The sequence below is a fragment of the Anabrus simplex genome, chromosome 7, assembly GCF_040414725.1.
Source record: "Anabrus simplex isolate iqAnaSimp1 chromosome 7, ASM4041472v1, whole genome shotgun sequence".
Lineage (NCBI taxonomy): Eukaryota > Metazoa > Arthropoda > Insecta > Orthoptera > Tettigoniidae > Anabrus > Anabrus simplex.
In genome coordinates, this window is record NC_090271.1 from 235,091,743 (window position 1) to 235,105,714 (window position 13,972).

At 39.8% G+C, this 13,972-nt stretch overlaps 1 protein-coding gene across 1 annotated transcript in view; it reads right to left on the bottom strand.

The window, feature by feature from the left end:
* LOC136877073 (uncharacterized) overlaps nucleotides 1-13,972 on the bottom strand; it is a 93,636-nt gene that overhangs the window by 43,283 nt on the left and 36,381 nt on the right. The window contains exon 6 of the mRNA XM_067150890.2: nucleotides 11,787-11,917. Within this exon, the coding sequence (XP_067006991.2) occupies nucleotides 11,787-11,917 (131 nt within the window). The remainder of the gene's footprint in view (nucleotides 1-11,786; nucleotides 11,918-13,972) is intronic.

Consider the following 13,972-nt stretch of genomic DNA (forward strand, 5'->3'; position numbering starts at 1 on the left):
TCTAAATTCAAAGCTCACTGTGTTAGAAGCCTTTCTCAAGGACAGTCGAGATTTTCTTCTGGTGACGCAGAGCATAGTTCTCTGCGAAACGTAAAGAATTTTACCTTATTTTTTTGACATAGCATAAGCCCAGAAGCCTATATCATGTCTATAAATATAACTGTCTATTTTTCTCGTAGCATTTTTCAATTACTTGGCACATACTGAGAATCTGATCCTGACAGCCCCTCCGCGGTCTGAAATCACACTGGTTTTCATCCAACTTATTGGCAACCACTGATCGCACGCTCCCTTCCAAAGTGCTGGTGAACACCTTGCCTCATATACTGATCAATGAAAACACCTCGATAGTAGTTGGAATTCTTCCTGTTCCCTTGCTTACAGATAGCTGCAATTCTTGCTTTTATCCAATGAGAAGGTACCTTACGAACATTCTATGTTAATCTTATTATCTTATGAAGCCATTTCATCACTGTCTTCCTAATGTATTTCAGGTATAATTTCATCTCCTGCTGCTTCATGACAATGGAGTTTACCCCTTTACCATCCTTTCAACTTTAAGCGTGATTTCATCAACAATTGTCCTCCTTCCCATGATCTTGGTCATTCACCATATCGACATGAATATTTCCTTTTACGTTGAGAAGATCTTCAAAATACAGTGGAACCTCGATATCCGTTCCCAGAAACTAAGTTTTCCCGGATTATTTGTCCAATTACATGGCCTCACAAAAATCCTTACTCAAAATTGTTTAAAAAATCTCACATTATCCGTTCCTCAGAGAAACAATCTTGAAACCATAATCTCGAGTTCAATATAACCTTCAAAATTTGAGTAGGGTAATGATAATTTTTGCAGTACAAGATTTGTAAAAACCTATTACATATATGGGTGATCAAATAACAAGAACGAAAGGATGGTTACAACATGCCATTGGATCTTCATGTTAATGTCACCTCACTGCGGTAATTAAAGCAAGTACCGGAAAAGGGATCAGCAGTGAACTTGCTTAAAAGATCACCATCACATCGCGTATGCCTGTATTTGTTTAGGGAAATCACGGAAGTCACAAAGCAGACCGCATTAGTTGGAAGGAGACAAGAGTGCATTCCAACAATTCTACTTGAAGAAGGAATAATAATAATAATAATAATAATAATAATAATAATAATAATAATAATAATAATAATAATAATAATAATAATAATAATATTATTGATCTGACGTCCTACTAACTACTTACACAGTTTTAGGAGATGCCAAGGTGCTTACTTTTGTCCCACACAAGTTCTTGTACGTGCCAATAAATCTACCGATACAAGGCTGACGTATTTTAGCACCTTCAAATATCAGTGGCTAAGCCAGGATCAAACCTGCCATGTTAGGGTCAGAAGACCAGCACACTACAGTCTGAGCTACTCAGCCCGGCTTGGAGATGGTACGAGTTTCATCAAATGGTCATACTTGTAAAGAATCAATGTTTTATCCAGGGTTAGGTGTTTATTTTTGACAGACCTTTTACGATTGTATCCCAAGCAGGTTTTCTGGCACTTCTCTCATGGGACTAGTTGCTGGGCTTTCAGAGAGGAATTGAGTCTTGAGAATTTGCAATATGTTTGCGAGATTCCCCGTGACTTGAGATCATTCTTACACAGTGGTTGGTCATGGCTCATTCTGAGTAAGTGGGACAAAGTCTTTACAAAATGTAGTTTCTCTGCACTACTACTCACTCTGAAATGTAACCTAAGACGAATCTTTCACAGTTGCTACAGTCTTCAATGGTGCACTCAACCTTCTCTTACCATCAGGCATTATATACGATTGTTTTCATACCCTGAACAGATGCTGCACCTTACATACATAAAGCCGTGAGATAATACCGTACTGGCCCGAATATAGGTTGGGGATTTTTACGTTAAAACGTCCTTGTCGCAGTCCTTTTATATGCACAGCCTAATGTTTAAATAGTTTGTATCATTTCCACCTGCAGCCCACTGACTTGAGTAGCGAGTGTCTCAACGGACTTCACAGCTGACCTCAAGGTTATAAATAAACCATAATTTATTGAGGGTTTATGATATTTTAGAAAAAATTTGTGGTCTGTGGTTAGTGATGGGATGAATCGAATATAATGCATTCCAGAACTTGTGAGAGTGGATACGTACATTTGAAACCATATTCGAGTAAAACATAACCTTTAAATTCAACTAGGGGTAATGGAAATGTATGCGGTACAATTGCACAAGATTTACCATACACTTACTCCTACATAAATTATATGAGTTAAAAATCTCAATACGTTACTTTACATTAAATTTTACCATGGAAATTAAATTACATTCCCATGAAAACTTCTTTCAGGTCAGTAACTTTGTCAGCCAAGTTCAGTGAAAACTATACTATGAAAAGCCAGCAAGCCAAGCAATAATCGATCACAATTAGTTTTGTAGTCCTCCAATCTAATTAAAATAAAACAATTGTCAAGGATGAAGCAATTCTGGGAGGAGAAGAAAAGACATATTAAACCAATTATTTCCCATGGTCCGAAAAGATTACAGTATACTTTCAAATAAGTTATAGGCTTCGTTTACACCTGCTGTTAAGCAACACACTCTCGCAGGAATTGTGGACTTTTGATCGCATTACTGCTATACAGGCAGAACGAAAATTCAACCAGGTGTCATTCAGACAGAAAACGAAGTTCCACCAACTAGCTCAGAAAGAGGCAGTCTCTCGCACGAACCCGGTTGCTGGTAAAACTGTCATCAATCTTTCCAAGAAATTCCAAGAAATCCTTAGACGAGAACCAAATGGCAGTTCTGGCTAGGGGTCTTAATCTCGCTGTCGCTCCCTCTAAAATTCCCACTGAGGAGTTAAAACAGAAATGTGTGAGACTCATAAGGTCCGCTGTTTGTGCCCACGCCCAATTTAACAAGAGGCAAAAGGAGAGCTCTGAATGAACTTAAGAGGTGATTCTGAACTGACCATTCTCTTAGCTGATAAGGGTAATGTGACAGTGGTTATGGACACTGACGAGTATAAGAAGAAGATCTCAGCTATATTGTCAGAGCCTGTTTACAGACTGAGCTCACGTGACCCCACCACTCGTGTGTCCAACGCCACCGTGAAGCTCGTAAGGCAATCTTCAATTCCAAAAGAGGTGGCTAAACATCTGTCCCTGGGGGATACAGTGCCACCTAGATTATATGGACTGCCTAAGATCCATAAAAAAGATATTCCCCTCATACCTATTGTTAGTGCGATAGGATCTCCTACGTATGCTCTGGCTAAATACCTTAGCAAATTGCTTCAGCCACACATAGGACGTACTGAATCATATGTCGGAGACTCTTGCTATTTCGTCAACAAGCTGTCAACCATAACCCTTCAACCTAACGCACTTTTGGTGAGTTTCGATGTGGAGTCCTTGTTCACTAAAGTGCCGACTGACTCGGTCATGTCTCTCATTGAACACCTGTTCCCTGAAGACATTACTAAGCTATTTTACCACTGCATGACTCCCGCTATTTCTTGTGGGGCGGGATTTTTTACAAACGATGGACGGAGTGGCTATGGGAAGTCCACTTTCGCCCGTAGTGGCTAATTTCTTTATAGAGCATTTTGAGAAGGAGGCTATTGCTTTGGCACCCATCAAACCTATGACATGTTGGAGGTTATGTTGATGATGCATTTGTAGTCTGGACAGAAGGTCATGAGAAACTTCATCTATTTCTAAACCAGCTAAATCAGCAACATCCTTTAATTAAATTCACTATGGAGATGGAGTCGGATGGATGCCTTCCTTTCTTGAATGTTCTAGTAAGAAAGAAACAGGACGGCTCGTTAGGACATACCGTCTATCGTAAGCCTACCCACACAAATCGCCATCTTCATGTAGATTCTCACCACCATCCAGCACAAAAACAAGGCATTCTCACGACACTCACCAAGAGATCGAATTGCCAAGGTCCTCCGCAAACACAATATAAAATTGTGTTTGGCACCTCCACTAAAACTGCTCACAGTCTGGGTAAAACCAAGGACAAATTGTCCCCACTTTTACATCCATGGGTATACAAAATACCCTGTACTTGCAGTAAGGTATACATCGGGCAAACATGCCGGTCCATTAGTACCCGTATCAAGGAATATGAAGGTAATATTTGTCTTAACCAGCCAGACAAATCAGCAATAGCTGAGCACACTCTATCGTCATGTTCCAAGATGCTCGAGCTCTTACCCACACTAGACACTACAGGTCCAGGATTATATGGGAAGCTGTGGAAATACGTAGAAATCCTAATAGTTTCAACAGGGACACTGGCTATCCATTAAGTAATACCTGGTTGTCAGCCATTAAGAATTTATGCAAGTAGTTCCCTTTCCTGTTCCTTCATTATTATTTTGTCTCAGCGTTTTCCAAATTCGTACGTTCCTCACCGTCAGATGTTTCATTCCAGGCTTGTGTCAATGTCATACACCTGTCAGTGTCATGTTATGTACACATGTTATGTGACCCTGTTAGACTGATTCTGATGGTTCATTCAGCTTCCGCTTCGAACGCTAGCACTGTGCCGCGTCCAGGGAGCTATCTGGTGACGAACGAACGTACCATTTCCACTTCTATTATGTCTAAATTTCAAAAGCTCATTGTTTAAGAAGCCTTTCTTGTGGACAGTCAAGATTTTTTCTGATGACTCAGAGCACAGTTCTCCACGAAACATAGAGAATTTCACCTTAATTTATTGACACGGCATAGGCCCAAAAGCCTATATCATTCTTTTGTATTGGATAGGTTGAACCTCTTTATTTATTATTTCAATTTTAACTATAAGTACGGGCCGTGAAAGCATCAATGGCTACAGTATACTTATCAAAAACATATCAGATGTAAGACTTTTCAGGCGTTTGCTCTATTAACCAGCGTTTCGTCTTAGGTCCGACACTAGACTCATCAGAGTGGGATGTGTCAGACCCTACCCACTGACGCTGGGGTGTATGCAAGTGAACTTGTATATAGCCGAGAATTTTCCATACAGTATACTTGTTTCATTATTGTGGTGTTTAGCCAAATTTTTAATGGTCTTCATTCGTTCCAGGATTTTCCGCTTTCCTGTATTGTACTTTTTTTTTTTTCCTCCAGGGTCCCTCCAAAAACGGTTAATTTAGGTTCCAGTGTATTCCTTCCATCTGCCCAGTGATTCTAAGATCTATTACGAGTTTACCTGATTTATCCAAAACAATATTCATTTTCTTTTTTCCCCTCCTTTCTAAGAATTGTTGGAATGCACTATGTCTCCTTCCAACTAATGCGGCCACTCAGCTTTATGACTTCTGTGGTTTTCCTACACAAATACAGGCAAATTCGATGCGATGATAATATTTTAAGCAAATTCACTGCTGATCGCTTTTCCGGTACTTGCTCTAATTACCGCAATGAGGTGACATTAACGCGAAGATCCAATCGTATTTCGTAACCGTCCTTTCGTTCTTGTTATGTGGTCACTGGTATATGTAGTAAATTTTTGTAAATCTTGTACCACATAAATTCCCATTAGCCTACTCAACTGTTAATCCCATACTAGCATACAAGTCCAGTAAATGCTTCCCATTCTCATTAGCCCCATATCATCATCATCATCATCATCATCATAGAACAGCGTGCAAGGAAGGCTGGTGTTGATCGAGTCTTTGCCTTCGTTGTCTGTCCATCACTACTGACTCCAAATTCCCTCCTTGTCTCTCTACATCCTATCTCAGCTGGTGTAGCCATCTCTTCCTAGGTCTTCCCACTGGCCTCCTTCCTTCAACCCTTCTTTCTAGGTATGCATGTGGTGTTCTTGTGCCAGGCATTCACTTTACATGTCAGTATCATGTTAATCTCGAAGTCCTTACAAGGGAATTGTCCATATTGTCATATCGAAATCGACAATGAAATTTGGTAGAGAAGATGTGGGGTCCATAAGAAAGCAAGGTACAAAAATTCAGCTGCCATTTCGATCTGTAAGGTCCTGAAATCGATACAGAAATGTTTCTCTTCTTCCCATGAAATAACTTTGGAAGAAAGTGAGATGGGTCGACATGTGATCGAACTAATTGAAAATCATCCCATGGGTGCCAGCATCATCTCGGAGTAGTGTCTGGGAAGAAATAGTGACAGTGAAAGCGATAGTGGAAGCAGCGACACCTCATCTGCATTATCTGAAAGATAAGGCAGCACACCATTGCTAAGAACAAGATGTGTTACGGATCTGATTTTGAGCCCCGAGTCTAATTCCCGTCAATCCAGTGAAGAGACACCGCAGTCACCTAGCAACTCTACTAGTTCAAGCCATGCTTCCAGTCCACAGAAGAAAGTGAAACAAACTGTAGATCTTGTATATAAGAGAAAAGCTGTAAATTTATGGTTAAATAAGGAGGATAAGAAGCGGCTTTCATTAACCACCGTTTGGAAAAGTTGTCGTAAGGTGATATCACTACAACAACTGTACAGGTGGAAGAACCAATTAGAACCTACATCAGTATGCCCCACTGAACACAGGATATTTATGCATGCAAAATTATTTTCTTGCTTTAGAGAGGAAAGAAGACTGAAGCGGAATGTATGCAATGAAGACCTGAGATTGTGGGCATTGGAAATTTCAAGAGAGATTTCAATGGGGCAAACTAATTTCAGTGCATGTGCTAGTTGGTCGAGTTGTTTTAAGAAAAATACAGAACAAAAAGTAGAAAAATTACAAAATTTGTATCCCGTACGTATCTGCAAGAAGAAAAAAAAGATAAAGTCGCAAAGAAATTTGTGGAAGCAGCTAACGAGCGATTTTTAGACTACATCCCTTCTTCAATATACAATACTGATCAGAGTGGTTTAGTGCGCGAAATGAAAGCGAAAAGGACTCTCGTTTGTTGGTGAGAAACATACAGAAACAGTTGCTCATTCAGTTAGTGCACTCACCCATTCATACACAATTATGCCTACAATTAGTATGGCTGGTACTCCTTTCCTGAAATTATTCATTGTACTACAGGAGGCAACTGGAACTTTCGGTTCGAGAGTTTCCAAAGAAATGTCTCATGCCAGAAATATAATTTTAACAGCCACAAAATCAGGGAAATTGGGGAAAAAGGAATTAAAGTATTGATTTAAAGAATCCTTCTTCCCATTTGCTGAAGAGAAGTGTTTGCTACTGCTAGATTCCTGAACTACTTATAGTAATGAGAGCTGTCTTGAAGACATTCCTCTAGGCAAGAGTATAAAAGCACAATAATACAAGCTGTATCAAACTTGTTTACTACCGTCCCGCCTTGACACCTATGGCTTTACAGATTCTCTAGATTCCTCCCGGCACTACAGGGGAAATACAGCCCTTGGACAAGTTTTTCTTCCAGCAGTGGAAGGCTTTGTATCGCCGCTTAACAGACATTGTGCCGACTTCTGAAGACTTTCAGTTTAATGTTTATCAGGGAAACAGCATACTGAAAATGCAGTCCTTCATTCATTTTCAATTTTTTTTCTCCATGGTTCAAGGACATGATTAAATATTCGTGGTTTGTAACCAATTATACAACGGAGAAACCTCCCGAGTTCAAAGTGCCTGCGAAATATTGCCTTCAAACAAGTAAAGAAAACTGTGAAGAACAATGTGGCCTCAAAGTGCATATTCGTTGTGCATGGTGCCAAAAATATTTGTGTTTTTATCATGTGATAGAGCAAACGCCTGAAAAGCCAACATCTAATTTTTGATCACACCTCATTTATGTTTCACATTCGTTCCGTAACAAAGTGACCTTGGCACGCGGCAGCCTGCCGGTTCGTTCTCTCTCTCGCACAACTGCAACTTCACTCCACTGTGCGCCGCAGAGCCAGCAAGAAGCAAGGGTTGTCCAGTAAGCTGTGTTGTCACACGGATTTTGTATCAAGATTTTGAAACCTTCCAGTTCGAAATGGCAGCTATATTTTTGTACATCGCTATTGTATGGGTCTCCCCATGGTCTCTGCACAATTTCATTGTCGATTTTGATATGACAGTATGGACAGTTCCCTTGTTACCCTCTCTTCTATCGAGTTCACTTCCAATTCCAATCTGATGTCATCGTTCCTAACATGGTCCTTGCGTGATTTTTGGAGGGTAATTCATAGAAACTTCATTTCACATGCTTGCAATTTACTAATATCTCTCTCTTTTACTGTACATGTTTCTAGACTGTATGTGAAAATGGGCACAAAGTATGACTTATACAGAGTCATCTTGGTTCTCATGGACACACTATTATCCCAAAGTAGATGTCTTATGAGGTTGTAGAAGTTGGAACTGCTAGCCACTCTGTTTACTCTTTCTTTATCTGCAGTACCACTACTGAAAAATCATACTCCCAAGATATCTGAATACCTATACACATTGAACATTTTCACCTACCACCTTTATGTGGCAGCCAGTATCTTTCCTCAGTGCAACAGTTTTTGTTGTTTTGTTGTGCTAACTTTCATATGATACTGTTTGAACTTTGCTACCCCAGCCTAGTTTGTACCTCTACCTCTGTCTCTCCCTAGATGGCTACACTGTCAGCAAACACCTATGTGTGTAGTTCTCCATCTTGTTCTCTTTCCAGATTTTTAAGAATACTGTCCATGACAGTAACAAATAGCATTGGTAAGAGTGTGCTCCCTTGTTGGACACCCTGTGTGGTATTAAACCATTCTGGTACAATATATCTTCCCCTAATTTACCTATCACCTTTTTGTGTCCTTCAGTTCTATTTTCAAATCTTGCATTAAAATCACCCATTAACAGTATTCTATCCTTGCTGCTATCTCTGACTATGATGTCACTCATTGTTTCATAAAACTTGTCAACTCCAATCCCATCTATATCCTCACAAGGCGAATACACAGAGGCATTTCTCACTCTAATTCCTCCAATATGTTAATCTACCCCTATCATTCACTCATTTATGTGCCTAAGAGAAACAATGTTGCATGCAATAGTATTTATGATGAACAGTCTCACCTCACAATCTGCCCTCCCCTTTTTAATACCTGTTAAGAATACTTTATAATCTCCTATGTCTTTTTCATTATCTCTCCTTACTCGAATACCATCAGCACCTAACACATCCAGATGCATCCTCTTTGCTGACTCAGCCTGTGTTACTTTCTTTCTTCCATAAGGGCATATCAAATTCTGTGGCAAGGGTTGTAGTGAGTTGTGCTGCATAATATATCGAACTAAATGCAAGAAGTATGCTTCTGTTGTGATTTCTGTTGGATGTTTACGGCTTATTTTGATGTGCTGACCTAGTGTTGATGTTATTTAGTAGTTTTAAGATCTCTATTTGCTGTTATTAGGGTTATACTTGTGAAAGTTTTACGCCCTAAGTGACAGCCATACTGGATTTCCTACAATCATTCCATATATAACACTAGATAGAACGGCAATTTATTATATCTATCTATATTCTCTTGCCCTAAGTGTCAGCCATCTTGTCCGATTCAACATAATTGCCATAGAAACCACGATTCATATAGGAACTCCACACTACATATCCAGCGTTACCTAGACCACAGAATCTGTTATGATATATGGAGTAGACCGTACAGCTTGTGTCTCAACACCGAATGTTGGGCGGCGGGAAATAACCTGACCACCCTAAAAGGGATATGGTCCCTCAGTGGAGGAAATGCCACTGGAATCCATAATGACGGAGGGCAGCAGCTTCGCCATTAGTGCATGTTGGCGTCAGCCAAGGTATCGGCTGATACGGTGATGTGACACACATTTGGGAGCGTAATCATAGTGGTGTAAGCAGTCTCAAAACTGCGCGAGGAAGGCAACGGGAAACCACCTCGTATTTAATCCCCAGGAAAATCTTTAGCATGACTGGGAAATATGAAATCAAGGCCCCCAGTCCCCGGCAGCCCTTCAGTGGGCAGGGGGTGCTAAGAATCTTCGGGTCAGTCATGAGAAGGATAGCAACGTGGAATGTTCGCAGCTTGTTTCAAAGTGGAAAGTGGAACTCCATTACTCCCATAGGTCCGAGGCATGGTTAAAATGTTTGGAGCTAAGTAAATTCTGTGAAGCAGGATGTTACCATACTTACACATAGTCCCAGTAAGGCTCTCCTCTAACGGATTAGGAACCATCAGCAGATTGTATAGTCCTAGCTGGCTGAGCACAAAGAGGGCCACGATTCAAAATACAGTGGAACCTTGGATTGCGAGCGTAATTCATTCCGGCAACATGCTTGTAATTGCAAGTGATAAATATCATTGTTGAACCGTATTGAAGATACTGAATGTAGGATGCTAAAGAGTTTATTGTGTCACCTATTCAATACATTATAAATTTTTAAACACTTAGGAATTTATTATTATTTCCTATTGAGACATGTTTCGCCCTTCATTGAGGGCGTCATCAGTCAAAGCACCTCCTCAAGGTACAAATCAGGCACCTTATTGGTAATTAAATTGCAAACACTAAGATACAAACTTAACATGTTACAATGGGAAAGTCAACAGTTAGCCCGTTTGTGCTTGTATTTCACATTGCATTCAGTAGTTAGAAATTAATTCTGTGTACAGTGATACAGTGATGGATAGTGAATATCTGTCACGTGACAGGCTACTTACAGATTAGGAACATAATCATGTGAAGTTTACTAGCATAATGAATATTTTTCTTGTGGTAGCCCAGTAATAGATACTTAAAGTCATGAAATCGCTTACTACTAAAGACAAAATTAAAATCCAGGAAGTGGACAAGCACCAGCATCTTACAACGGTGATGCATATGTTAAAACTCATACCCGAGTTTCGACTTGAGTCGATGGAAGTTTTGTTGCATTCAAGATGGCAGTCGAAGTCATTTCCTCGCAAATGGCCAAGTTCAACCTCCAAATAATTCATGGTTGAAGTGTTTTGCCAGAAAACAAAACATTTAATAACCCACCAGTTCATAACTGAGAAGCAAAAGGGGTTATGTCCAATGTATAAAGCCCTTTTGCTTCTCAGGTAGAGCACTGTTTTAGAAAGAGTGTGGCAATGAAATGGTGTATGGCTTTTAGTGCTGGGAGAGTCCGAGGACAAGTTCGGCTCGCGAGATGCTGATCTTTTGATTTGACTCCCATAAGCGACCTGCGTGTCGTGATGAGGATGAAATTATGAAGACGCCACATACACCCAGCCCCCGTGCCTGTGAAATTAACCAATTATGGTTAAAATTCCCGACCCTGCTGAGAATCGAACCCGGGACCCCTGTGACCAAAGGCCAGCACGCTAACCATTTAGCCATGGAGCTGGACAGTGTGGCATTAATACATTGATACTTTATGGACCCCAGTGCAAATATTTTCATATTTATTGTCTGGTGTATTACACACATTTTAATACAGTGTTGTTATTTAATAAGTCCCAGTGGAATAAGTTTTCGAATTTCTTCTGTCATCTTTTTCATGCCTTTTAATACTTTCATTTCATCTTTAGAAACAGTAGATATCCTATATCTTTCACTGTACCTGTACGTACACGCATGTTGAAAAAAACAAATCATATAAAGTGTTCATGATCCCTGTGGGTAGCTTTTATTTGTGTATCCAATAATATGTTTTCTCACTTAACACGTTCTCTTTCCTTGTCCCCTGCAGAAACACTGTAATGAGGTTTTACTGTATTTCTATTCCATACAGATGGAAGAACAGTTCAAAGAGGAAGAAAATGGATGTTAAATAACAGGAACACACACAATATCTAGGAACCTGTTTAAGAGAGAGGTTAGTGAAAGATGCTTACGTTGTTAGTATATTAAAAAGTGAGGCAATGTTTTGATTATCATCACTACCAGCATAAAATCTGTGGTGCCGATCCGTCCTCAATACATCCTTCCGTACCATGCTGGTTACATAAGCCAAATCCCCTATCACCTGAAAAACAAAAGAATTTCCACTTGTATTATTCCTACTTCTGAAACATATGGACTTCAATTAATTTGCTCTGGAATTAATGTCCATTACAAATTATAATAACCATCATGCTCTGAATATTTAGTTACCATTTAAAAAAATAACAGTCTTTTCAAAGTGTTATGTACATTACATAATTAACAAGCAAACATTCTAAAATCATTTATAAAAACATAACAGGAAGCTGAGAAGCCACCGAAATGGAACAAGTAGCTCATTTTAAGTACTTTGATGATACATTCTCTAAGGATAGCAGTATAGATAGAATAATCAAAATCTTCTTGACTTTGTATAATGAGCTGAATGCAACTGTCAACCACACTTTAATTTATTTCAAATATCAATAGAGAAATGATTAACTGTTATAACTATAAATTATTAACATGTTGGCAGCCAAACTCTCGGAAATGGCACCAACCTCAGCAGGGGACAGACTATGGTGAACAAGGTCAAGGTCATTAGAGAATTCTACTAAGAAAAACTAAAAGGTATTTATACAGCGTTTGATATTTCAAACCTCCTTATTACAATCCCAGAACCTAATTCATGAAGTGAGCTGGCTTCCATTCGGCATTCCATTGTTGATAGCCCTGAAGAGTGTTTTCTGTGGTTTCTCATTTTCACACAAGGTAAATGCTGGAGTTATACTTTAATTAAGAACACTTCCTTCCCTGCTTCAGCCCTTTCCTATCCTATCACTGCAGTAAACCTATCTGAGTTAGTCTATAACTGTTACGTTCTTCCTGTTGAAAACGAATTCCAATAAAATACATTTAGAAAGAATGAAGTGGTATAGGGAAGAGAAGAACGGCCAAGAAGACTTAAGTTCTATGCGGTCCATAGGTGGCCAAATTCGGGGGGAAAAAATTAAATTAGAAAATACCTGAAAAAGAAAACAATGCTACCTTCAGATATAATCCGTTATTTAATGTTTCTTTTGCCACAAGGTGAACAAGCAATTGGTCCGTCTGTTGGAAGACAATTATCCCACATAACCATAGAAAGCTGCCGTCCATTTCCTGGCCCAGTCAGAGAGCCTCGCAGTCTGAGAGTAGAGCCGTGAATCGTGCCACCATCTAGTATTGGCCTAGGATCTTTCTGATAATTATTCTCACTCCAACTTCCAGTATTTCAATCAAGCCTATGACTTCTGGGGGAATGACTGTTTCAACTTCAGACTTTGTGACGGGCATTGCTTGTTGTAGGTGCTTTGAGGCAGCCAATAGCCCAGTTCCAACTTGTTAATTCTTGTAGAGAGGGCTGCTTTCCCTGTCAAGTTGAGTTCAACCTACTAGCGGAGGTACTTAAATTTCTTCACTCTGCATTTTACCCTCCAGTGACATTTGAAGTCCCGCTTTGGCTACCTGTCTCCTGAGACATTTCTCCTAGATCGCCGCTATTTTCAGAGATTCAGCAATCAGTGCCATGTTGTCCTTCCCTTCTGTGACCCAGATATACCCTGCTATGGACATTAAAAGCTGACTAGTTCCTTGTGTCATACTCTCACAACTTTTTCAAGGATACAACTGAATAAGAGTGGGGAAAGTCCATAACCTTATCTGACTCCGTTTTCATCTTGAAAGTTTCCAAAATATCACCTCCAAATTTAAGCTTGGAGTGTGTATCAGTCAGAGTTTGTAGAATGAGCCTTTGGGTTTTGTTGTCTAACCTAGTTCATCAAGAATTTTACTAAAGGTCTGTCACTCAACTGGGTCATAGGCTTTCTTAAAATCAACAAAGGTGACTATCACTGTGTAGTTTCTAATCTTGGAGTAAGCTAGTACTGTTCTGAGGTTGACTATTTGTTCAGCACTGGACCAGCTCTTCCTGAGGACCCTATGGAATTCCCTCATCTGTCCAGTTGATTCTCCGCCCCTGTTAATAAGGCCTCAGACAGGACCTCATATGGTACTGGCAGGAGAGAGATCCCTTAATAGTTGCTCATGTCTTTAACCCGGGAAGAATATGTAGTACCATACGGTACCAGCTCATACTATAAGCCATGATCAAAAGGTT